The 12,914-nt window shown below is 39.9% G+C and overlaps 1 protein-coding gene across 6 annotated transcripts in view; it reads left to right on the forward strand.

Annotated features, from left to right (window-relative positions):
• The window catches only part of LOC122881320 (G patch domain-containing protein 8), a 60,002-nt gene that overhangs the window by 34,138 nt on the left and 12,950 nt on the right, over nucleotides 1-12,914 (forward strand). For all 6 annotated transcript variants that reach the window (XM_044207353.1, XM_044207351.1, XM_044207356.1 and 3 more), the window contains 2 exons: nucleotides 8,000-8,137; nucleotides 12,638-12,768. In XM_044207353.1, the coding sequence (XP_044063288.1) occupies nucleotides 8,000-8,137; nucleotides 12,638-12,768 (269 nt within the window). The remainder of the gene's footprint in view (nucleotides 1-7,999; nucleotides 8,138-12,637; nucleotides 12,769-12,914) is intronic.

The following is a 12,914-nucleotide window of genomic DNA, read 5'->3' on the forward strand; positions in this document are numbered from 1 at the left end:
TACGGGTCATGTTTGTTCAAGTGGAGAAAATGTCTTAAGATGTCCTCTGCTTTCTTTTTTTGTCTGTAAGCTATACTCTGCCCCGGTGAATCAATTTAACTTGTCCTGCACAAGCCAGAGGCTGAGCTCACATTGTATTCAGGATGACACGAACGCTGAGAGATTGAGAGAGGAGGGGGAGGGTGTTGAGAGGTGGATAGATTTTAAATGTGGCACCGAATAGGATTGATCAATGATACAGCGCATGAATAAATCCACAAAAACAAGGGAGCCCTGTTGAATGGGGAGGAGAGATAGAGAGAGATAGAGAGAATGAAAGCAGGGAGGGGTTGGCAGATCAGTGGAGTGGCTCTGTGGCCTTGCATTATGATGGACAGGGAATTAAATTTTGATCGCTCACTGAGTGATCGTTTGGTTGGACCTTGTGACTAATCATAGATTTATGACTTCAACAGGAGAGCGGTGTAATTTCTTCATGCCACGGGCTTCCAGCTGTTGCCCCAGACAAAAGCAGTTATTTTGAGGCTTTTGAACACACTTCTCTGATTATTTTTCACCCTATTTTATATTTGGATGTGACATGTCACACATTATATATGGAGTCCAGACAATACCCTGTAGCTTTCTCTTTTTTGTAGTCAAGTTTAGATCTTAAAATCTATCAGCAGCATAGATGCTAGAGCAGATTTGTTTTAAACAGTACATATATAACACAGTTTAACTACTGTAAGCAGAGTGTGAAAACAGCACTTACTGTGCAGCCTGTAAGTATTTAGACAGTGACATATTTTCTGTTTTAAGATTTAAAACAGAAACAATGACTACAAGGTTAAAGTGCTTTAAGTGTTCGCATTCATAGTGAGTGAACAATATAAAACATGCAGATTTCCATTTGATAAATAGTACATTTTTAGGACAGTGCAGAAGGACAATGATCCTAAACATACACAACACAGACAAAGCAATGAGATGTTTTTAAGGCAAAACACTGAACTTTTCTTAACTGACTGATAACTGATTGCTGCACTACAGCATTACCAGGGTAGCTGCCTAGTGTCTGCTGATGTCTAAGACTTCAAGCAGTCACTGACTGCAAAAGATTTACAACCAAATGGTAAATGATGACTTTAGTAAAGTTTATGTTTACTGTAATTGCAGTTACTTTTGCTCCCCTAAAATTGGGGGTTTTGTTTAAAAAGGGTTGCAATTCATCTGAATTTTAGGTAAACAATTAAATTAAAGGGTGATGATGTGTCATCAGGGTTATCCCAGATTGGACTTGAGACTTAAAGTTGATAAAAGAAACCCTGCGTTGTGAACTAGGGGGCGTTAAGTTTAAATTATATGGGCATTTACTAGGCATGGAGAACAGATGATGCTATTAAGTTGCATTATGGGAAATATAGAATCCAGGGACTAAAAATCAGGATATCTCACCCTCTGCTTTACCAATTATTACCATTCTCTTTGTAAGTCTGTTTTTTGCAAGTCCTCCAATTATATGGAAGTGCAATTCAAAGTCATTGGAGTACCCCTTTAAAGCTGGAAGTTGGCACTTTAACTCATAGTCATTGGTTCATTTCAAATGCCATACGCTGGAGTACAGTATATACAGTATATATATATATATAATATACTGTATATATTGTACCACAGTGGTGAAATTTAAAGTGGAGAACCAGATTTAAGATTAAACGTAAACAAAACATTTCTTACAAAGGACTCAGTTTAAGGATCAAATCCAGGGAGAAGCACTCCTCATTTCAACAAGGCAACAAAGGGCTCAGGGCAAATTAGCAAATATAATCTCTTCATCATTTATTTATTCAGTTTGTTTCCTGCATGCCGCTCAACTTAAAAGGTCAGTGGGAGATGGAACATTTAGTTATATTTTGAGCAAGACACAAAGAAAAGGAAGAGAATTAGACAAACACTGGTGATTCATGGTGTAGAGGCTGGTGCTTAAGATAGCATACAGTTTACACAGAAACACAATGAGTCATGACGCACCTGACACTGGATCATTGGAATACACTTTGTACTTTTCAATGGATGTGGTATCTTGTATTCTGATTTATTTTAGCCTGTCTAGTGTCTCTTTTTACAGAGTTGGTTGCTGGCAGTATGTGAGATGACGTAGCTCACTGGAACACATCTGTCCTTTTGGCTGTAAGAAAACCCTAATGGCTGTATCTATGGTCAACACATCTGTGGATTTGGCTGTGGTCGCTTTATGTGCTTGTTTTGGCCATACGTCTAACTGGCTTTAATGATCTGGAGCAAACAAAGATACACAAATGCACACACAAACACTATCAGATGGTTTCTCAGACAAAAACACAGGCTGGGATGTACATGCATATGCACACACACACATCAAATGAATAAATGGGTGGGTACTGGCCATGGAGGCAATATTAAAGGCAGTCAAGGGAGATGCATTAGGGCTGCAAATATCAGCTCATTAACACTAAGCTATCCTGTTTGGCAGTCTGTGTGTGTGTGTGTGTGTGTGTGTGTGTGTGTGTGTGTGTGTGTGTGTGTGTGTGTGCGTGTGCAAAAGTGTGTCTACCGCTGAGATCTACAGGTCATTACAGTAACAAGCAACCTAGCCCTCAGGTCAGCTGTCATTAGCTACAGAAGAATGACCAGAAATCATACCGCACCACCAGACTCTCACACTGCCAGACTCTCTCCACTTGTGCATGTGTGTCTGAGGGAAAGAATCACAGGAACACTTTAGAGACAGGCAGAGGAGAAAACAGAGCAGCAGATACATGTAAATAGATTGAGAGAGGGGGAGAGAACGGGAGGCAAGTAGAATAGAAATAGAAGAATAGAAAAGAGGATTTTTTTTTTTTTTTTTTTTTTTACCACAAATGGAATTGTTTCTATTCATTACAGTGGCCAAGTTAGGGTGATAATTATAGCTGAAGATAATTAAAGACTTAATTGGGCTTGATAAACAGTTATGAATTGTTTATTGAATTGTTCTCACAAGGCACAGTAGCAATTAGAAGTTCTCTGAATTCATAAATGTCTCCTATTCATAGTTTGTCCCTGTGTCACACTTCTCTTCTCTTTCCCCCTCTCCTCTCCTCTCCTCTCCTCTCCTCTCCTCTCCTCTCCTCTCCTCTCCTCTCCTCTCCTCTCCTGCTGAATGCTCAGAGAGTGAAAAGAGAGAGACAATTCTTCAGTCAGAGAAAGGGAATACTTTCCAAGATCAATTTAATCTTCAAATAGGCAAGTGGCCTTGTTATTTTCGAGAGATCTTGTCTTGGACTCTCCAAATGTTGCTTTGTGAAAAGCAACACTATGAAATCCTCAAAGGTCTATTCAGTCGCTTCCCCTTTTGAGGATACACTTATTATTTTGCTCCTTTTCATGTTGTATCGTTTTATATTTCTTCATTAGTTACAAAATATGAAACAATAGATACAAATCCAGTAATACAGGTGATACATAAAATGATATGAATTACAGGCAGGTGCATCACATGAGTCAGTTGATTGTGGCTCAAAGAATCAATACTTTTATACTTAATAGGTTTCATAGCAATATGAATCAATTAACAGAGCTGGAAAGTGTCAGGTTCAAGATACCTAGAACATTTAAATCATATACAAGGAAAGAAAGACAAAGGCATTAACATAAGTTTTACTCGAGGAGAGTAAGCATAGATGCATTCAGTTACATCATCCATGCAGCCTCCTCTTTTCTATTCAGTTTAGGAGATTCCCTGTTACATAGTTTTCTAAAGGGTGGGGGAAGTATATACTGCTACAATAAGAAAAGAAACAAAGTGATGTTGTTAGGTCTATCTCGTGAGAGCGGCCTTGATGGCAGCCACAACTCATGAGACCATCTGGTGCGGTGTCAGCCTGCCCTGTCGGTATGGCAGGGTGCGTTCCTGTTAATCTCACACACACAAGTTTAATAACACACATATACACACAGCATTGCTGTGTACTTTAAAGGCTACTAAGAACAAAACATAAATGGGATAACTTATGTACATTTTTATTCTAACAGAAAGAAGCAAATTAAAAGTTCTAAAAAAAAATCTTGAAAATAATAATATACAACACACAAGATGCAGAAGCAAAGAGAAACAAAATTCACAAGTTTAAACTAACTAACAGTGATATCACAGACATACAGTACTAATAATGCTAATTGGCATGTAACCTTGTATGGCTTTGTATCAGCTCTGCAATTACTATAACAACAGTTTCCGCAAAGTAAGCCATATTCATGAAGTTTTTACTTTTTCTACTCCCTGCAGTAGAAGTTCTCTTCAGTAGAAGTTAATATATTTGAGCAGAGAGAATCTGTTACCACCAGTTATATTGCTACAGGGCTCTTTTTCTCTCTCTTTGTGGATTTATTATGCATGCTGAGTTTTATTTCGACCTATTTTTTGCTTGTTTGATTATGTTTTGAATTTCATACTAAACCAAGATTGCAATTAAAACTTGTGTTGGAATGCTGTAAACAATTATCACATCTGATCAGTTTCATCTCAGCATGTCCAAGCCAACATATTTAATAAGTCTGAGGAGGCACAAATAATTCACACTCTTCTTCTACAAATAATATTCAAGTCTAGTCATATTCACTTATCCACACATACTGATAAAAGTGCGACTATCTAATTCTCCACACCTACTTAACAATAAATACAAAAACATTTGCAGCATTTTATATCAAAATCTCATACTTTATGTATAGGGGTCATCTTATTATTAAATAATTATTCATTTTTAATTAAAATTATAGAACTGCCTTTTTCTCCCACAGTGACCCAGTTATTTGAGCCTATAGTTTTAATGATCTCTCCCTGCATTATGTTCCATCCAAACATCCTGTTTCAACAGGAAATACATCAAATTAAGGAAGCAAAATGCTCTCAAAATGCTGTGTCAGAGTGGCTGTACTGTAATGTCTGTTTGCATCACAAGTCCTCCTTCACACTCTCTCTAAGTCAAGCCATCCATGAAAATGCTGTTCAATATTTAATTACAACCAGCAAGAAAGTGACCAGTGAGACAAGTGAAACAATCTAGCTCAAGTACAGTAGGTGGCTGAACACTGTTTTAATTCTTTATTTTAATGTAATTGATTAAATCATAACAAATTATGTAAAAATTAAACGGGACTGAACATATTCAATTCACTATGTATAAAGTTTACATGTAGACTGCAAATTAAAAGAAGCCTTCTGATTATTTTCCACTATCTTCATCACTCTGAACATTAAAGTGGGCTTTTTTCACAGTGTTTTCTCCCATATTTGATTTTTTTTAACCACTTAAACCAACAAGCTCCCATTAACATTGTATTCTGCAGTTTGAATAGGTATGATGGCAATGACTTGAATCATGATTAATTCCTGATGCATGTAAAGGTGCTACCCCAGTTTCAATCTGCAGAACTCAAGGTTCCTCAAGGGACCTTTTCTTTTTTTTAAATTAATGTATTGTATATCGATTTTTTCCATGGCACACATTCTCAAAAGCTGACATAGTGTGACCTGTTCATTTCCACAGAAGCTGAAGACATTGAATTACATGCGTGTGTGTCTGAAACTCTGGTTATGGTTCATAACGACTCTTATTTGTGGGGCAATTTTTGCTATGAAGAGGGACAACATGGCACTTCTCCGACAAATTGAGGATAAGCGAAAAGAAAAAAGCATGGAAACAGATTCACAGTCTCGCATAAACACTCACACATAATCATGCAAACAATCACTGTCCATTCAGGTCTGCAGATATCAATTGTGTTTTCTCTGCAAACAGATTTATGCTAGTGAGGTAAATTGAGGTCTAGATTAATTTAGCACTGGTATATCAGGTTGACAGACTGTGTGTGACTGAGCATGCATAAGTGTTTGTGTGGATGTGCTGAATGTGTATATGCATTCTGTCGGTGCATGAGGTTAGGAATCATATGAGGTGTACACATTTAAGGCTAATGAAAGCTCTCATGTTTGATTTTAGTATTCAGCAGACAAATGGGAATCGCATGTCAGGATGCCTTCAACATGAATAAATGGCTCCTGAGTTCACACACACACACACAAGCACACATTTCTGCTTTCATGCATTCACACCTTTTCTCATGAACATACACTCTGCTTTCCGTATATATTTCTCCCTGTTCACAATAATTACCCTGACAGAACGCCGAGAGGTGAGAATAAAGGGTTAGGGGGTACAAAGGCAAGCACGCACAAAAATATACACATGTACACACATATAATGAGTATGGGCATGCACTTGCACAGCTACTATGTAATCTTGCATAAGCCCAAAGGTTGACAAATACGCAGTATTCATTATCTCAATTTCATCACCCCGGCAGCACTCAAAGGAAGGCCGCTCTGGATGATTGGATCATTTCCTTGTCGTGACTTAAACCTGTAAGGCAGATCGATACCATGGCACACTTACGCACACACACAGAACCACAGGATCAATGTATATTAGTTACCTTTGTGTTGATTTCAGTATAAGAGAGTCCTGTCAGCCTGGTCATTCCTTCAGCCTCCCCTCCTCTTCACCCGTTATGACTACAAGCCAGATGGAAAGGGGCAGAGGAAGGACAGTTTCTTTTCCTGTATGTGTGGAGATGTGTGTGTGCAGTTAAAAACTGCCCGGATAGAGCATTTATATGTGTGAAAACTGATGGCATGTACAACAGGGATTGTTAGACTCTGTGGTAATAATAATGCTGAGGTGTTTGTGCGTGTGTGTGTCTACGAAGGCAGGCAGGGGTCATTTCTCCTCTTGCCTGCATTCCTATCCTCCCTCTCTTTTCCTCTCACCTCTGTTCCTGTGTGCAGGCATATTACTGAAGCAAATTGGGGCCAATAGACTCTGTCACTGCATGACCCAGGGCTCACCAAACAGAAAAGGAGCAAGCCAGAAAGAGAGAAAAAGGCAAATAAAGGGGATAAAAGGGGAGATAAAGGAAAGGAGAAAAAGAGTGAGTTGGAGGAGGGAAAAAAGGCTGGGACAGCACAAGAGCTAGCAAAGATAGGGAGAAAGAGCCAGGAGAAGGACGGAGGGAAGGAAAGAAGCAGAGAAGGAGAGAAAGAGAGAAAGAAGTGACAACCTCAAATTAAATTCCCATCATGTCAGTGTAGAACAGAATTCAATAGTGTTTATTGGCAGCCCCCAGCCTGAGGGAAATTATATTCTGAAGCAGAGCATGGCATGAATGCACACACCCCTGAACATACACGCACAGGCACACACACACACACACACACACACACACACACACACACACACACACACACACACACACACACACACACACACACACACATCTATTGTACACAATACAATAGATGTGGCTGATGTGAGCATGCAGACAAGCGATTTATCCCCTAAGGTCCATGTGCCATTTGCGCAGTGCACGTGTATGTGTGTCTGTCTGTCCAGGTGCTATTTACACGCCTTTATATGTGTGTGTGTATTTTTTTCAAACTTTCTCTTCTTCACATGCACGATTTTTCCAAGTGTGTGCATCTTAGATGCTCAGTTTTATGTCCGTCAGCCACAATTGCTGCTTTCTCTGCAGTCAGAACTATTTGCCATTACAGTACATACGTAGGTTTTTATTATAGTGGCTGTATTAAATATGTCCCCAGGCGCAAGTTGCCATGAGCACAGGGCTTCAGTGCCTTTGTCCAACCTCCAGCAGCAGCAGCAAAGGCAGCATACTTTAATGGGAAGCCGTTTAACAGTTTTATGCGGAGCACATGTAGAGGCTATTACTGCAGATGTCTCTGGGATGCAGATTTGCTCTAAATGGCTAACAATCTGCCATTCTTTTAACCCTCCTCCCCGACTCCTCTTGCTCTCTGTCTCTGCCCCCCTAACCCTTTAGGTCTCTGTCTATTTATGCCTCTATCTCGACTCTCTCTCATTCCTCTCCCCCAATCTCTCCAACGGTCTCACTCGTTCTCTCCGTCTCTCTCTTTCTCCAGGAGCGTGCAGAGAGGGCTTTGGGCTGCTCAGTGGAGGATCTGAAGGCTCTTTTCTACTGTGAGCTGTGTCACAAGCAGTACCTCAGACACCAGGAGTTTGACAACCACATCAACTCCTACGACCATGCACACAAACAGGTACATGGGATGCACACAAACAAACACACAAGCAGACATTTTTTATGATCTCCTGTCATTTGGGTGTGTTAGCATTATGTGTGTTGATGGAAAGCTACTTTACATTTCCATGTCAATCTGCCCATTGGGTACAGTTTCCCAGCAGGTAACAGTAGGAGTGTGACAAGCGCATCATCTCTTACAAGCACACACACAGTGGTGGAACACCTCAACTCGAGGCAGATACACACATAAAAATATACAATGTATACACACACACATAGCAATGCATTTATACTTTAAATTTACATTTTAACAGGCGGATATCTTAAGATAAGATAAGATAAACTTGATTGATCCCATGCAGGGAATTTTAAGAAAGAAACTATATAAACATGAGCCTCTATTATATACAGTATAATATCAAGCATAAAATAGAAATAGAGGTATTGTACTACAATCTGTATATTGAGATAACTTCTGCTATGAATTGGCGCTATATAAATAAAATTGAATTGAATTGTTGATATTGGATTTTGTTTTGGGCTCCCACAGACCCAGCTGCTGTAAGTGTAATAATAATAATAATTTGTGATAACCCACCCCTTTGCAAACAAGGCATGCATATTTAATGCAGGTGACCAAAAAGCATTGCTATTACACCAAATAAGAAAATATTTCATGTTTTACATGTTGTATGGGCTGCATATGCATGAACAAATATATTTTCCTTTTGCTCGCTTAAAATGTATTCACAGACAAAGACATGTAAAGTGTGTTATCCTAGATAGTGATGTTACTTATGTTTGGGGTCAGTTAGACCTCTCTGAGGTTAGAACCATTATGAACAAACTCCAAAATAGACTTCTTTGGGATTTGGGAGGGATAGTACTGCATAAAAAGTACTGCTAACACCAATCACAGATGTAGAGCACATGAAAACCAATTGTATTTCACCATGTTTCAAATTTGGGGTCTCTGAGACCCCAAACAGATGTAAAGGGTCATCTTTAGTGGCTATTAAAAACTAAGCAATTAGGAAGCATAAAATTAGGTTAAGTCAGATTGTATCAAAGTGATGCAATACAATGTTAAGTATGTTTTTTGAGCTGTTAAAGAGATCACAAGGGTTCCAGGAACAGAACATTAGGATTAATATTTCATCAAAAATAAGGTGACTAGCTTTACCAGGTGAATAACTAGGTTACAATAAATACATACAAAAGTACAATTGTCTTGAGGGATAGAACAGGTGGATAAAGTGTCTTATTCTTAGCCCTGCAGAAAATAAAAACAGTAACCAAAGCAACCCGAATAAAAACTGAAAAAAATCATAATGCGCACAGTATTTAAGATTTACTTAATCTCCAAGTCCCAAATTTATCATATTTCTTTTTTCTCTAGGTCAAAATTTAGAGCAGTTGATTTGTATGTATCTGGTACATAAGCATGCTGCTACAAAATTCACTTTATTCTTCAATTTGTACTTCCTTTAAAAGAAAAATAAATAAGCTGTACCAAATAAAACATGGAGTCATTAGTCACAGCTCAAGTATGATTCTATTATTCCGGTTTGAACAAGATGAGGCCAATGGACCATTAGGAAAAGGCCCGGCAGCAGGTTTCCTCCTGCGTTCTGCTTTCACATCCATTTTCATACACAACCTCCACTCTGGACTAACAAGCTGAAGGTTCTGCTGATAGCACATTCTCCTACAGCTATCTGTTGTCATGCCAAGACATACACTCACATACAAAAACATACAGACATGCACTTACCCGTGTACACACTCATCCTCTAACACAGGCAATCTCTCAAGCAAGCCAAGCCGCTTCCCACTTCTGAACGCCCACACTGTGCAACATGAAATAAACATTAAATGAGACTGTTCTTTCACTGTCATTGTTCTTTGAAAATGAATTGAAGCAACTGCAGGCCAATGTTAATGCTTTGTTTTAGCCAGCGGCAGGCACATGAAACGAGCTGCACGAGGCATTGAGCTGACAGTAGCCACTGGCACTGTAGGAACACACACACACACACACAGCCATACATGCTGCTAAACTCTGCCTACCCAGCAGACAACAGATGAAATTCTAGTTGAAGACAGCTTCCCTGCAGGAGTATTGGCTTTGGAGAATGGAAGCTGATTGCTTTTGCTCTGTCTCCTTTCCTTGTCATCGATTCAGGGATAAACATGTCTGAATACAGCACTTTATCAGCATTTACTGCTGATTACAGAAATTGCTCATTACAACAGAATTACACTCCCTTTTAAATAAAAGAGCAATCAGCCCATTAGCATGGCCCCTCACATGCTACCTAAGAATACATCATCCCTCATTCTAAGGCCCTAGTGGATATGAATCAACTCTGACTCATCCATAGTTGCCTCAGCTTTAGCACTCCTTAACACATCTAAAGGAATATTGATCGAGGTCTTTGACAGACGGATTGAGCTTCACAGCACATAGCTAGACTGGCATGTTGGAGAGCAGGAGTAATATCACTTCCCACTGTTGGGGACATGACAACATCTTTGAAGACAAAAGTATCTGCTTCAAAGTAGGAAACGGAAATATCTCTGCCTTGTGTGCTCAGTGAAAATGGTTCTGCGTGCAATATTCTGTTTGGCTCTAAATATAGCTACAGGTTTGCCTGCAGTGGGACCTGTTTTTAAGAGGGAACAATAACCTGGCAGAGTGCAAATGCAAGAGGAAAGAGGAAGTATTCATCTTCATATATTCCATCTATTACAGACTGTTCTCTCTCTCTCAGTTATTGCCATGGACAGATACAGTACAGCGACTCTGATCTTTTCTTCCTCCGCTTTCCTGGCTCTGTCCACAGTAGTTCATTATGTATGCCTCTCTGCTTGAACATGATTAATATTTCCCATAGAATGAGTTTGGCATCAAAGCACCTCAAAACTCCTTACTGTACACTAACAAATACACACACATATATATGATCACACACATCTGCAATGCACAAGCACCTATACTGTAAGACATGTACGTTTAAGGGATACAAACCCACAAGTGCTGCTCCATAGGCACATATTTAATGCTGTCTTCAATGAGCTGACAGTGCGATGTTAGGCATTGAGCGATAAAGTAAAACGACATGCCACTGTGTAAGACTCAGCAGAGATTAACCTGATGACTGTCAGCTCCAGCATAAGATCTGGGTGTGAAAGAGAGTGAGTATATAAATAAATTTGATGTCTGAGGGGCTCATCTGATGTGTGCATGTGTGCATGATACATACTGTATGGGTGGATAATAGCACAACAAAATCTAAAGTGAGAGTGGTGTAATCCTTCCTGTTGCAAATTATACTACAGGATAAATTCACAAATATATAAAATAAACAACAAATCCTGAATTTATAAGCCATGGCTGGATTGCACAGTGAGGTAGCTAAAATATACAGGGAAGCGAATGAGAATAAGATGGGAGATAGGAGGGATAGTGGTGCACGATACTGCAGCTATTCCAAAACTTCTTAGTCCCTCCTTAGCCTTCAGACACACACAGACACACATACACAGACAAAAAGAAACACACCAACATGCACACACACACACACACACACACACACACACACCTGCAAGCATGGATAAAGGAGGGATTAAAGTGTGTCAGAAAAGGAAACCGGAGAGAGAGGCATAAATCATTGTTTCTCTGAGAGGACTGGCGCACCTATGGCTATAGACACGTGTGGTTTCACAGAAATGCACACATGCACTCACACAAAACACAAACACATAAAACAGAGCTAATTGTAATTTTTCTGCACTTTGATGCAGGTGAAGACCCACCAGTTTGCTCAAAATGAAATCACTCTCACTATGGTGTAGATCAATATCAAGTTCTATTTCTTGCATTTGTATATGTGTGTCGCACGCACACACACACACATACTCAGCACATACAAAAGTTTAGCATTTTTCCAACTGAAATCTCCTGGCCTTTACGATGTCTGACATGGTTAATTTGCCAATGATAAGTGGCCATGCCTTTGTGTTTGGTGACATGCAATTTCAGCATCAGCAAATCAATGCCTTTGGTATACTCCAGCTCAAAAGCAGATGTCATTGGATCAGAAGTTCTCTCAGACCAAGCTGTGATGACTTACGAAGGGTTGAAATTTCAGTGGCAAGCACATCATCATCATTAAATCACTCATGTCACTCATCTAAACTGTGTCTGTAATCTACTATTCACCATTTGGGTTGTGTTTGCTCTCAAGCTGTGTGTGGGAGGAAGGACGCTTTCTTCCAGGCTGAATGGAGCTAATTGGACATGAGCTTTAGAGAACATCTGCAAACGCTGCTGACTGATGTGTATGGTTTGAAAGACAGCTGCCTGCAGAGAGCTTCCTAAAACTAATCTCTCACTCTTTCTTCTCTCCTCTTTGTCCCACTCTTGTGCCTTCCCTCTTCCTCGCCACCGCCCTGCCCTCCACATACTCTTTCTGTCCTTCCCTCTATCCCCCTTAATTTTCATTTCCTGCAGAGACTGAAGGAACTCAAGCACAGGGAGTTTGCTCGTAACGTGGCCTCAAAATCATGGAAGGACCAGCGCAAACAGGAGAAGGCTCTCAGACGCCTGCACCAGCTCGCACAGCTGCAACAGGATACTCAGCAGTGAGTGGGTGGAGTGTGTATTTGTGTGTGTCTGTGGCGGTGTGTGTGTGTAATGTGACCAGGGGCAGGAGTCCAGAGGGGTTAGAGTGCGTCACATCCAGTCAACATTTCTTAGATGTGATGGATGCATCCACAGATGTGAGCGC

Source organism: Siniperca chuatsi, linkage group LG9 (assembly GCF_020085105.1).
Source record: "Siniperca chuatsi isolate FFG_IHB_CAS linkage group LG9, ASM2008510v1, whole genome shotgun sequence".
Taxonomy (NCBI): domain Eukaryota; kingdom Metazoa; phylum Chordata; class Actinopteri; order Centrarchiformes; family Sinipercidae; genus Siniperca; species Siniperca chuatsi.